At 53.5% G+C, this 12,265-nt stretch overlaps 1 protein-coding gene across 3 annotated transcripts in view; it reads right to left on the reverse strand.

The window, feature by feature from the left end:
- Positions 1-12,265, reverse strand: part of SEPTIN9 (septin 9) — a 137,386-nt gene that overhangs the window by 50,542 nt on the left and 74,579 nt on the right. For all 3 annotated transcript variants that reach the window (XM_086623885.1, XM_086623883.1, XM_086623884.1), the window contains one exon: positions 3,556-4,215. In XM_086623885.1, the coding sequence (XP_086480011.1) occupies positions 3,556-4,215 (660 nt within the window). The remainder of the gene's footprint in view (positions 1-3,555; positions 4,216-12,265) is intronic.

Consider the following 12,265-nt stretch of genomic DNA (forward strand, 5'->3'; position numbering starts at 1 on the left):
AGCTTAACTCTAATGGAGCCTCTAAAATAGCCAGTTCTAAAGAAAAGGCTTTCCACAGGGGTCCAAGGCTGGAGGAAAGATTAAAAAGTTGAATTGCTTCACTCTCCTGATGTTATCCTGCTTGTTCTGCACCAAAATAGGAGGAAACCTTGCTGCTTGTTAAGAGGTGCCTGGCACCCTGCGTTGCTGTCCCAAACAGAGGCATCAGCCAGCGACAGGACAAAGACTCCAAAAAAGCTGAAAGCCCAGAGATGGTTCAGATTGTTTTACACATCACCAAGGTGGGACATGGCTATTGCAGAGGAAGGTCAAGTCTCTGTTTCATGTAAACGTTCCCACTATTCATTTTATCTGTCTTGATTTACCTAAACAAGCTCCAGAGCATCCTTGCAAGAAAGGACCCTGAGGGAGAACAACTGTGGCCCTACAAGTTGCCAAGAGCAGGAAAATGAGGCAAGGGCAGGAGCAGGCAGCGGAGCCATGACGGGGAGCCTGCCTTGCTGGCAGCCTCTGTCCCCGGGGACATGGGCAACGTGACCACAGCAGCTTGGTGGAGACAAAAGGATCATCAGATCAAACTGGCTCTCACTTCTCATCTGGGATTGCTTCTAATCCACCACCTGAGATCCCAGAACTGAGCCTTCAACCCAAAGACAAATAGGTTCAGATCTGGGGGGGGAGCAGAGATGGAGTATTAAACCGAAGTGGAAAACATTAACTGTCCTGAGACCAACAATACCTTCCCCACTACCCCTGACCCGGACCACCACCGTGTTGCAAAGCTTGAAGAACAACAGAAGAACAAGACTTCAACCACACATGCACAACGCCAGTGTCAGCAACAGGAGGCACCAGTGGAAGGAGATGCTAAGACAGAAGGACACGGCAGGATTAGCCACAACGGATTCGATGTGGCTCTTCCTGAGGATTCACCTGTCCCATATCCAGCTCAGGAGGCGCCCACAAGATCCCTCCTTGGCAAAGGGCCGGTGGATGCTGGTGCAGTGGTACATCGCATCTGTGATGTTCACCAGCGTCCCAGCTCCCTCTCATCAATGGCTCAACTCAACATTAAACCCACAGAAGTGCAGCCAATGCTCCTCAGGGAGTGCAGGAGAGCATGAGGTCTCAGACAGGGAAAACAGGGATGGGGAGGAATACTTCTTGCTCTTCTGCCCCATGAAGCCACCTCCTGCCCTCCTCCCACCTTGAGAACCACGGCTCCAGAGCGGGCTCAGCCCACACCACCAGCCGTGCTACCCTAACGAAGCTCAGCGCTATAATTACTCCTTTCCTTTGTGGTTTGCTCTGAACTGCTGAGCTCTCTGTGATTGCCCTTCTCCTCCGACCGGCCCCTTCCTGCACAATGCGCTCTCCTGCATGCCTTTGGCAGCAGGACGGGGGGTTAAGGGCAAGGCAGCTGAGCCCTGGCAGCTGGAGGAAGGCAAGTCCCAGCAGAGGGCTGAGGGCAGCTGGAGGCAGCTGCCTGCGTCCCCTGCTCAGCTGTTTGTGCCGGAGAGCCACCGAGCAACGGGATCGAGGGGTGTCCTGTGCCATGGGAGCATCTTTTGGGTACCTCAAGCCCCGGAACCCGCAGGAGAGAGGAGGATGCCACACCATGTGTTGTCTCTGCTGCACACATCAAAGAGCCAACGTTTTCACTTGGTGGGGTATGATGGGGCCAGAGCTGCAGTGGAGCTGACAAGTGTTGGCAATGTGCCTGTACCCATCCGCAGGGCTCCCTGAGGGTCCCTGCATAGCCTCTCCAAAACTCCTCCGTGTGCTTAACCCAGCAACAAGGAGAGATGCCATCCACCCACCCAGCATCCCACGATGGGTGATGTGGACCATGGGGAGGAGCACCCTGAAATGGGGTCCGGAGTGAGAACAACCCAGGGAAACCTCGAGTCATGGAGATGGAGGAGGTTGGAGATGACTGGGAAGGGGACTGGCAGCAACTCTGCGCTGTATGTCTGTGCTGACACAGAGGGAGAAGGAGCCAGAGCCCTCCCTACCCCTACAACTTTGTCTCCAGGCTCTTCTTGGAGGCATTTAGACTGAAAGCCCCTTTTGTACCAGTGCCCAGGGCTGGCTCGCTCTGCAAGGCAGCCCCCGGACAGCTGGGCTCTAGGACAGAACTCATCCCCAGCAGCTGTCCTGGGCTTCTGGAGCACTGTTTGCTGTAAAGAGCCCTCCCCATCTGCCGCCTCCGGCAGCTGAGGGATTCAATAGTTTCGATGATCTCCTGTTCTTAAAGTGCCCAAACATTCATGGCCCAGAGCTTCCGAAGCTCAGGGCAGCCCAAACCCAGCAGGACGAGACTGAGCACCCATCCACGGGAGAGGATGGGCCTCCTGGGCTCCACGCGCATGGTGGCTGGGGTCAGAGACCCCATAAGGCAGGCCCAGGCTGAACCCCATCTTTGGGCTGGGTCTTGGAGTTCAGCCATGCCCAGCTGAAGATGGACCACCCTGCTGCAAGTGCTTGTCCACTTTTTCAAAGCCAGCTCAGAAAAGCCACACCTAAGTCATACACACGGACAGTGAGGCTTAAGGGTTCAATATGAGCTCCACCACTGACTCCTGATTTGATTTTAGACCATGCCCACACACCGAAACCCGGCTCCTCCACAGACTCCGATACTGCCCTGTGACCGCAGGGCTGCACCCAGAGGAGGAGATGGAGCAGAAGCAGGGACCATCCCATGGTGGGGCAAGACAAAGACGCGTGTTCTAGCTCCAGGGCCAGGCATGGACCTCCCAGGTCCTGGCTTGGCCACCTCACACCATCCCACAAGCCCTAGGGTGGGGTGGGGAAGCGGTGCCCTCCGACTGACCACTGCATCCCTCACAGGAGGGAGCTCGTGGGTGATGGGGAATGGAAAAATCATTTACAGGCTAGGAAAAAAACCAACAACCAGCCTCCAAAACATTAGGGAGAATAAATGACGCTGGCAGGGGAAGGAAGCTGGCTTCAATACGGGGTTAACTGAACACAAGATAGAGCTAATACAAGCCAGGGCTCCAGTTTAATAGTGGCTTTGGTCCACGACGTTATTAGGCTTTGGCTCCAAGGCCAAAACAACCCTGACTCCTGCTAACGAAGAGGCGGTTTCTGCCCCACAACCAAGAGCAACAACACTAAACAAGGAGCCATCACAACAACGCTTCCACAACCGCCTCTCCAGCACCTCACGGGCTTTTTGAGACACTGCACAGGCGGGTGGGTCCGCACACGGGACCCGAGCTGGCAGAAGCATCATCTTCTGCAAGCACTTAGGCTTTCGGCATTTTCTTTTTTATTTCCTTATAGGTTTGATAGCATTTATTATTCAAACTGACAGCTCTTTCAGCCAGGATACACCCACGGATAACAACCATGTGTGCAGACACATCTGAGCACAGATCCAAGACCAGCCTCAAAAGGCATCACCACCAGAGCCGAAAGCAGCACACAACGCTCGGTGTCTCCGCACGGGCTCGGAGCCCTCAGCAAGGGACGAAGGCAGCCATCAGCCAGCCTCTCACCCAAGAAGCTGCCCGGAGCTGTACTCACCTTCTTCTCTCTTTGGTGGGCTTTCCGTCAGCACCGGCTGCGGCTTTGGCTCTGCCTGGGGAGGCTGGTTGGCCAGGGGAGGCTCCGAACTCTCCACCTGCCGCACTGGTGGGGCTGGGACCTCGGCAGCCTTTGCTACCTGAATTTCCACGCGCTTGGTGGCCGTGTCAGGCACCGGAGTGTTGGCCGTCTCAGCTCTTCGCTGGGGCATCTCGGGGATCTTTGATGCCGGCGCCTCCACCCTCCGGAGACCTGGCTCCTGGGGCTTGCCGAGGGTGATCTCAGTCCTCCTTGGGGTGGGCTCAGGGGGTTTGTGCCCCAGCACATCTGCTCTTTTGAGGCCAAACCTCGACAACCCTGAGGTGGAGTTCTCCACCTGCTTGGATGAGATGTCAATGGAGATTTCTGTTCTTCTGGACACCGGCTCGGGCAGTTTGGGTCCAGAGAGCTCCACTCTCCTCAGAGAGGGCTTGGGTGATCTTTGGGCTGTGGGGTCCACATGTCTGGCAGATGGCTCCGAATTCCTGGCACCGAGTTCCTGAAACTTCTGCGTGGAGCTGGACACAGTGGACCTGAGGAGGGGGTTTGGGGTCCGTCTTGGAGGGGTGGAGGAATTTGAAGACTGATCTACCTCCTCGACCTCAAAAGATCTTTTCAGAGCTGAAAAACATGAAAAGGAGTTCAGAATTTAGTTATCATCCACCTGAGCATCTCAAGAGACACTTACAGACGCTGCCTGAGGCTCATAACCCCATTTCTGCTCCTTCACCTGAGGGTTCACAATCCCATTTCAAGCAGGTGGGGACGGAGGGCCAGGCTCTGCCTCTTGAGACAAGTTACAAACCCAGTAACAAAACTGGAACCAGAGCCAATAAATTCAAGCCCAGAGCAGAACCCATCCCCACACTGCCCTCCAACCCATCCACATCCCACGCGCGCTCAGAGAGGAGCAGAGGGCCCATGGTGGCATGGCAGAGCGGAGCATGGCACAGGAGTCAGGGGCAGCCAGTGATCCAGCTCCCAACAGCTCCCTTTCCCTCTCACATCTGAAGGATGCACAGATAAACACAGGCTTCCCAGTGAGTACTGCTAACAAAATCCAAGTTGGGAACGGGAAAACGTTCCCAGGAGAGCACTAAATCCATACAACTGCATCAAGAACACCAAAGGTGGCAGCCACAGAAGCTCATATTCTTAAAAATAAATGTGAATATCACCCCAGCCAAAGCCTGGAGTGCTTTGAAAACACTGACATGAGATCCTGATACAAGGAAGGGGCCAACTGGGAGACCTTAAGGACATCCTAAAATCTAAACATTGTCATCCCATTTTACCGACAGGGAAACTAGGAAGCAAAGAGAGACGGCTACAACATCAGATCGGATGTTCTGATTTACGCTTGAAGAGGCAGCAGTCCTGCCTTTACTGACTGAGCCCCAGCACTGAGCAGGATCTGCCCCTTGCTCTCAGCTGCAGCAGAGCAGATGCACAGGTCACCCGCGCACAGTGGGGCGACACTCGGACAAGTGCCCATCACACGGGTCCCCCCCGGCACACAGAACTCCCCGGCCAGGCAGGCTATATAAGAATGAAACTCCCAAACCCTCTGAGCCAGGAGTGCATCTAAGGAAACCAGATGGATGCTGGTGTCAGACCCTTGGGGACACAAAGCATCGGAGGAAGCCTCCATCCGTGAAGCAATGCTCCCATCCCAGCCACGCAGTTGAGGACCAGTAGCTGCCTGACCATGTCCTGACTCGTGCCTGTACATCCCTGTGTCCCTCACGCAGCCCTTCCCACCCTACTCCAGCCAGTCCTCTTTAAAGAGGTAGATGCCCTTAAGCCCCTTAGATCCCCTGATCTGCACAGGAGCCAGCCAGGTGGAAACAAAAGGTTGAACTTCATGGGAAGCGGGGAAGCGCAGAGAACTACTGCTGGATCCCATCCAAACACCATGGGCTGCCCATACCCCCATGCCCCGCAGCACCTGGGCAGGCATGGGGTTGGCACAGGGTGAGGCACAGCCCCGGGGTCCCAAAGCGACAACCTCAGCGTGGTCACAGCCGCGCTGCTAATGACCAGCACAAGCATCAGTAATGAGTCCACTCATCTTTTACATCAACAGGATGATACCAGTGAGATTTAGCCTTCAAAAACCTGAGCTTGAGATCACACAGTATGCCAGGAGTCAGGGGGAGAGATTGGAGCACAGTTTTCGGGATGTCCATCTCCCTCAGCCACCCCTGCAGTGATGCTGGAGAAGAGCCACCACGCGGGAAGCACCTCCTCTGCCCCATGGGGCTGCTCCGACTCCCCAGGGCAGGGCCTGGGGACCCTCCATCCCTCGGACACATCCATCAGCCAGAGAGGAGCCATCTGGTGTGGCTGGGTCCAGCTGGTGGGACGGGGCTGTCCATCCATGTGGCAGCTTCCCCAGCAGATCCCAAACTGACAGCTCCAGGGGCTGCCTCCATCCTAGGCAGCGAGGGCTGGGGACAGTGATGGCCCCGTCCGTTGCAGTAGTTCCGAGGGGTCCAAAAGGAGACAGTGAGGAAAGCTGGGGCTCGCACGTCAGTCAAGCCATGCAACGGCGGTACGCAGGGGTTAAAGTGTTAGGGTACAGGGTTCGGGCTGCTTTCCCTTTTTGGGGGAAAATACCCAAAACGGTGAAGTATGAACACACCAGGCTGTAAAACCAGCCAGAATGGGCACTGCAGAGCCTGGGGCTGGGACCCTCCCCAGGGTCCTCTGTATTAGTGACCCAGCAAAAGCCCCTCCTGGGAAGCCCTCTGTGCTCGGGGACAGACGGATGTGGGCACGGACACACATCCATGTCCCACACCTCTGGGCCAGACCTGGCACAGTAACTATCAGGAAGCAATGGGTGCCGGGAAGTGGATCCCAGTGACGGGGTCGTGGCTGGCGTGGGCAGGGAGGGACACACAGGGCGAGTCACCTTCGGCATTAACTGGATAGAAATGGCACCGTGGCCACTTTATGGCTACAGAGAGAGGAAAGCGCTGAAGCATGAAGTGAAACATCTACCACGTAAAATCCAGGAAGGACCCTGTGAAAGCCACTTAGCAGTGACAAAACGGCCCGTTCCACATCTCAGAACATTCAGATGTTGGGGGAAGGAGGGAGGAAGGCAGCAAAGAAAAGTAAAGGTCGTTTTCCTCCATTTCATCTGCTCCGTTTTCTGAATCCCATGGGGCCCTCCCAGCCACGTCACCACCGGCTCACAGAGGCGAGATGCTCTCCGCAGCAATCTCTGCCCCGTGCTCTGTGCTTGGCACATCTCCTGTGCTGCAGGTCTGCAGCTGAGTCTCAGTTATCAGCATTCCAGAACAACTAATTAAACAAAAAGAAGTCCCGAACTTGAGAGCTGTTCCATGTCCAGAACTCTCAGGTCTCCGTAACTGAGCTGCAGCCCAGACTCTCCAGCACAGACTTTTCTATCATTTTCCTTCTCCATCACACCCTTAATCCAGAAAATAATACTTTAGCTTTTTTTTTTCCCCAAAAAATCCCGATTAAAACAATGCATCAGTCAAGCCCAGTTTGCATTCTGCAGGAAAACAAAGGGAGCGGAAGGGACGACCCGACAGGGAGCCTTTCCCCGGCTCAAGCAGAGCTGGGCGGGTGAGAGCGGTGGAGGACACGGCCGGGCCAGGCGCTGCCAGCTCCCTGATGGATGGGATCTCAGTTTTACCTACGTCAGGCTTTTAAAACCTGCTCGTCCCTCCTCCAGCCAGCCAGCTCAGCCTCATTTTATTCCCCTTCAACAGAGCAGCCCAAAACCTCATGACTGATGTGTCTGGAGGAACTGTTTGAAAGTAAATTCTCTCAAGGAACCCGATAGCAAAGGAAACGCTGGGCAGCATCTTTCCTTAATGAACATCCCCCTGGAAATTTCTCAGTACTAAGTGGTTTGGGGATTTCTTTTCGGCTTGATAACAAGCTTTGGATACAAACAGCCCTGCTGACCTCCAGGGTTCATGGCAGGAACCACCTCCAGCATCTCAGCTTCTTTTAAGTCACCCTACTGCTTGCTTGCTGCTGCCGAAAGAAACAGCGACCGGCTGTTGGGTCACTCAGTGGCAATGCTGAAGCTGCAGCACATGGCCCTTTCTTTTGACCTCAAACCTCTCCAAATGCCCCCAAGCCTGGGGTAAACCTGTCCAACACCACCAGCATGGTCTTTCTGGAGCACAGCCATCCTCTGCCCTTATTGAAGGGCTGGACTGAATATAACACCCAAAACTGGCTATTCTCCAGGTCCTTCTGGGCTCCGCTGCAAAAAAGAGAAAAAGGTCAAAGCCCAGACACAAAGGGCTTCAAAAAGCCTGAGGAAGAGCTGAGAAACCACACTTACAGCTGAACGAGACTTGAGTCATCCAAATAACACCTCCCATGCTGGCACTGTGGTAAGGGGGTACCAATGGGCTGGCCAAGGAACCGGCACCCCGAGGGAAGGTTAGAAATGGCTCAGCACAGTTTCTGACAGCAAAATCACAATGATTCCCAGGTCCCAGAGCTATTCTCTCTCCAATAGTGTCACTAATTTGCCTGGGGACAACCTGAGAGCTTCCCCACCCGTGGCTCTCTGCAGGATGGGATGTCCATCTCATGTCTCTGGTTGCACAGAGGTTTCGGTACCCAGCTTGTCCTGCTGGAACATTTGGCCACTGCCCTGAGTACTGCGTGGCCTGGAGAAGGTCAAACATCCCACATTCTCTTGGTTCATTCACAAGCATCATTCGCAAGGTCATCCCACAAGCAGAGTTGTGTTTCCACCTCCGAAACAGAGACCTGCTGCCGCGAGCGTGATCCTCACGGATGCCACCCTCAGCCATGATGGCCTCGGTGGGACCAAGCACGGCCTCAGCTCCCCTGCTCAGCATCGCCTCTCTCCTGCTCCTTGCAGAGAAGAGAAAAGGCCCTCAGGAAGCAAAACAACTCTCAAAAAAAGAGAAAAAGCTTAAAAATAGCTTGTCCTGCCCAGAGCCAAGAAAGGAAAGTAAACAGTCTCTGCTCCAGATGACCCTCCTCCCGCCTTCCTGCGGGGACACTGGCGGATTCATTACAACAGGAGCCGAAGGCAGGGCAGCACTGTGGGGCTCAGCACCCCAGCTCCCACCATGCGTGGGAGTGGTTAATGCTGCGGGTCCCAGTGGGGCTCTGGGTCCACATTCCCAGTACTCTGGGCCAAGGTGTCCCTGCCCCAAGCAGTGGCTAGGACAGCCACGCTGCAGGGTTATCCCTGCTATGATATTTTCCAGGAGATTTTTGGTGCTGGCAGGGCTTCCCCAGCCCCACCAGCAGCATCCAAGATGCTGGCCAGTGTCAGAGGTAGCTGGCAGGGAAAGAGGCGGAGGTGCGGAGCATCGCCCTTCCTCCTCTTCCTCTGGAGGTGCCTGTGCTGTGGAGCGTAAGCAGGACTCCGTGTTACCATCCACACGCATTTCCTTTTAACCAATTCCAAACCAATTCAGGCAGCTTCAGCTCAATCTACCATTGTTGGAGGCAGCAGCTTCCATCCCACAGCAGGGAAAGCCTGAAATCCTCTAAAATGAGATTTTTTTGTTTCTTTCTATTCTGTGCTGTGGAGCTGGGGATGTCTGGTCAGCACAGCCTCTGTGTCCTCCCGGTCACCCGACAGCCAGGCACCCACAGGTCACATGCCACCAGTTAAAGCTGCTCTTTAAGGATCTTGCAAATTGGGAAGAGGGGGCAGAGGTCTGGTACAAATCCCAGTAGCTCATACAACAGCCAAGATTTTTTCCGGAGAAGTTGCAAGCAAATGGCACGGCCAGGGCCTCATATCGACACGCCTCTCCCAGAAGGCGAGTCCTTTCTTGGGGGTCCCGGCCAAGCCAAGGGTACCCAGATGCCATGAAGGGCTCTGGCTCCTGCCCAAGGGCTCCACATGTTCTGGTGGGAAGCATCAGGGTTACACGATACATCATCCACCGCGGCTCATCTCGCTCCACAGCCCGGCTCTGGGCACCTGTGGGACCCGGAGTGGGTCAACAAGGGAACATCTGCTCCTTCTTTCTTGCCTTTTTAAACAGAACACCCCAAGCAACAGGCGAGGGGATGCTTTATACAAGGAAACCTCTATGCACAGAGCTCGGGAGGAGACCAAAATAAACAGTGAGGGATGCTGGCTCCTCCGGGACCCGCTTCGCAACCAGAGCCTCAGGCTCTGCCGCGGCCGCAGTGCCCAACTGCTTCCCATTAAACATCCTCTGCCCCTCACGTGGTGTCTGTAACCCAGGGGTTACGTTTGCTTGCTTGCTTAAGCACGGAACGCTTTTCTTGGGTTTTTCGACACATAAGAGCCTTATGGGACCAGGGCAGCCAGGCGCCCCGTTATTTCACACGATACAATGGTACTGTTTGAGAGCGCTGACTTTCTCTAAACTGCTACCAGATGGTCACCTCCTGTTCCTGGGGAGGAAAGAGGGGGAGGCTGCAGGTCTCATCTTTCAAGGAGCCCTTGGAAACCCAACACAGCATTAACCGCTCACGGCCCTTAAAGCTTCCCAGACCCCCATCACCAGGCAGCAGGATGCTCACGGTGGTTTTCTGGCCCAACTCAAATGCAACGAGCGCGGTCACCCACGTTACCGTGGGGCCTCTTGGGTTTGGTTCATCTGAACCCACCGTCCATGATGCCTTTGAATAGCTGCCACCATCTGTAACGGAGGGCATGCATTTCAGTGAACTGCTTATCCAGTTACAGGGACAAGTAGGATGTTCTTCATGTATTTACAGGACGTGTACACACTGTATATTAAACCTATAGGTCCCGCAGCAAACAGGGAAGGGAGCTGCACCCCTGCTGCAGGGCCAAAGCAGGGTACCTCTATCCCATCCTCAACAACAAGGTGCTCCCAACTGCACCAAGCCCCTCAGGGGGTTCAAAATCACAGGGCTGAGATGGGAAATTCACTGGCAGCGTGGACAGCAAGCGACGCTACACACACTGGAGGGGCTTTGTGAGCGTGATAACAGCTTCAAAACAGCCTGAGAAACTCAGATCCCCTCTTACATCTGGGGAAATGAAGGCAGGAAACTTTAAAAGCAACTTTCCTGAAGCTACTGGTCATCCAAAGTAAGAGAGAAGTGAAGTCAGGGTTGCTGGATCCCCTCCCTGTGCTTGTGCCAGGAGGTTTCGCACCTTTCTTTTATCAATAAACCAACTCTGTTGCAATACACACCTATAAACATATATAAATATGTATAACACAACAATCTGGTGTTATAGCATGACCCTCATGCTACCCTGAGTCAGGTTATGAATGGTTTATGCACAAATTAATCCTTTTTCTGGTTTTGTAAACAGCGTTCAAAAGAAGTTGCAATAGATTGCATGGTCTGACACAAATCACATGCAGAAGATAATGCTGGCAACGTGCTGGCAATGTGCAGTGCCTTCCTGAACTGTGCAAAACGCTACCAAGAGCTGACTTACGGAGGAAATTTGGGAATAAATGCAAGTTCAGGGCTCTGACATTAACCAAAGCTTTTCAAGCAGCTTCTCACTCGTAGAAAGCTACAGCCCGAGATCGATGCAGCAAACCCCTCCTTTACCAGAAATGAACATGCAAAAGAAAAGTCGGGACCAAGAATAGAAAAAAAAATAAAATCCACACTCAGATTAATTCAAAATCCCAGCTTTCCAGTCCCTGTAATGCAGTTCTAGAAAGGTTTTAGCTTTGATTCCCCATTACACTTTGGTTTATATAACCATTAACCCTCAACAAAATGTTTCCAGATCAGACCAGTATATTTTACATCTCTTATATTCATTTCATACTTGTACAGAAAATTACATAAAATAGAGGGTATCCAGCCTAGCAGATTGCATTACTGGCCCTGCTACAGGCTCTCTCCAGCTTTTGCCTCCGGTCTGTGCTCCAGTTTCCTTTCATAAGGGGAGGAGAAAGGAGAGAAATAAATCTTTCCTGCACCTCCCAGGAGACTGCAGATTTGGTTTGCTTCACTAATATTTCTCAAATGCCTTAAAATTATTACCCAGAAGGCAGAAGTATAATGCAGATGGTCTTGCAGACCCCAGACTGCCTCGTGCTACCAGCTTCGGAGCTGGTACCACATCAGGTGTAGGAAGCAGCAACCACCCAGACACCATCCCCATGAGTCAGGACTCCCAACGCCCACGCAGGGGACCTGGAGAGTGACTCAGGTGGGTGACCAGCCTTGGTGGTGGGGACTGGGTGATTAAATCATTAAGTGATTATGTCACAGCTTGAGAAGATGCTCTGATGGGTGGTGTTGCAATAGGCTGGTTAAAAAGCTAGAGAAAAGGGTAAATTTGTAAAAGTGGCTAAAGGAAGGACCTGGGAGCCACCCAGCCCTGCCTGTACTGCCTGCTGATGGCTGGTGCCATTGCAGCCAGCTCTGGCGTCTCTGTTGGAGGGGACACCCAGCACTGCAATGCAAGAAGTTGTCCAAAGGTCCTGAAGGCTGGCAGAGAGCAGACCCCTTCTCCTTTCTCCTCCCTGGTAAATTAAACATGCTTTGAAAAAAAAAAAACTAAAAATTAATCCTTTTCACATTTTCCCATATTTGCTCTTCCAATGATCAGATGAAAGAAAGACTGAGGTCCCAGCTCCAGCCCTCTCCATGCTTCTTCCCTCCCAAACCGGTCCAGCAGACCAGTGCCAGACAATGCTGCGGGCTG

Source organism: Tauraco erythrolophus, chromosome 20 (genome assembly GCF_009769465.1).
Source record: "Tauraco erythrolophus isolate bTauEry1 chromosome 20, bTauEry1.pri, whole genome shotgun sequence".
In the NCBI taxonomy this organism is placed as follows: domain Eukaryota; kingdom Metazoa; phylum Chordata; class Aves; order Musophagiformes; family Musophagidae; genus Tauraco; species Tauraco erythrolophus.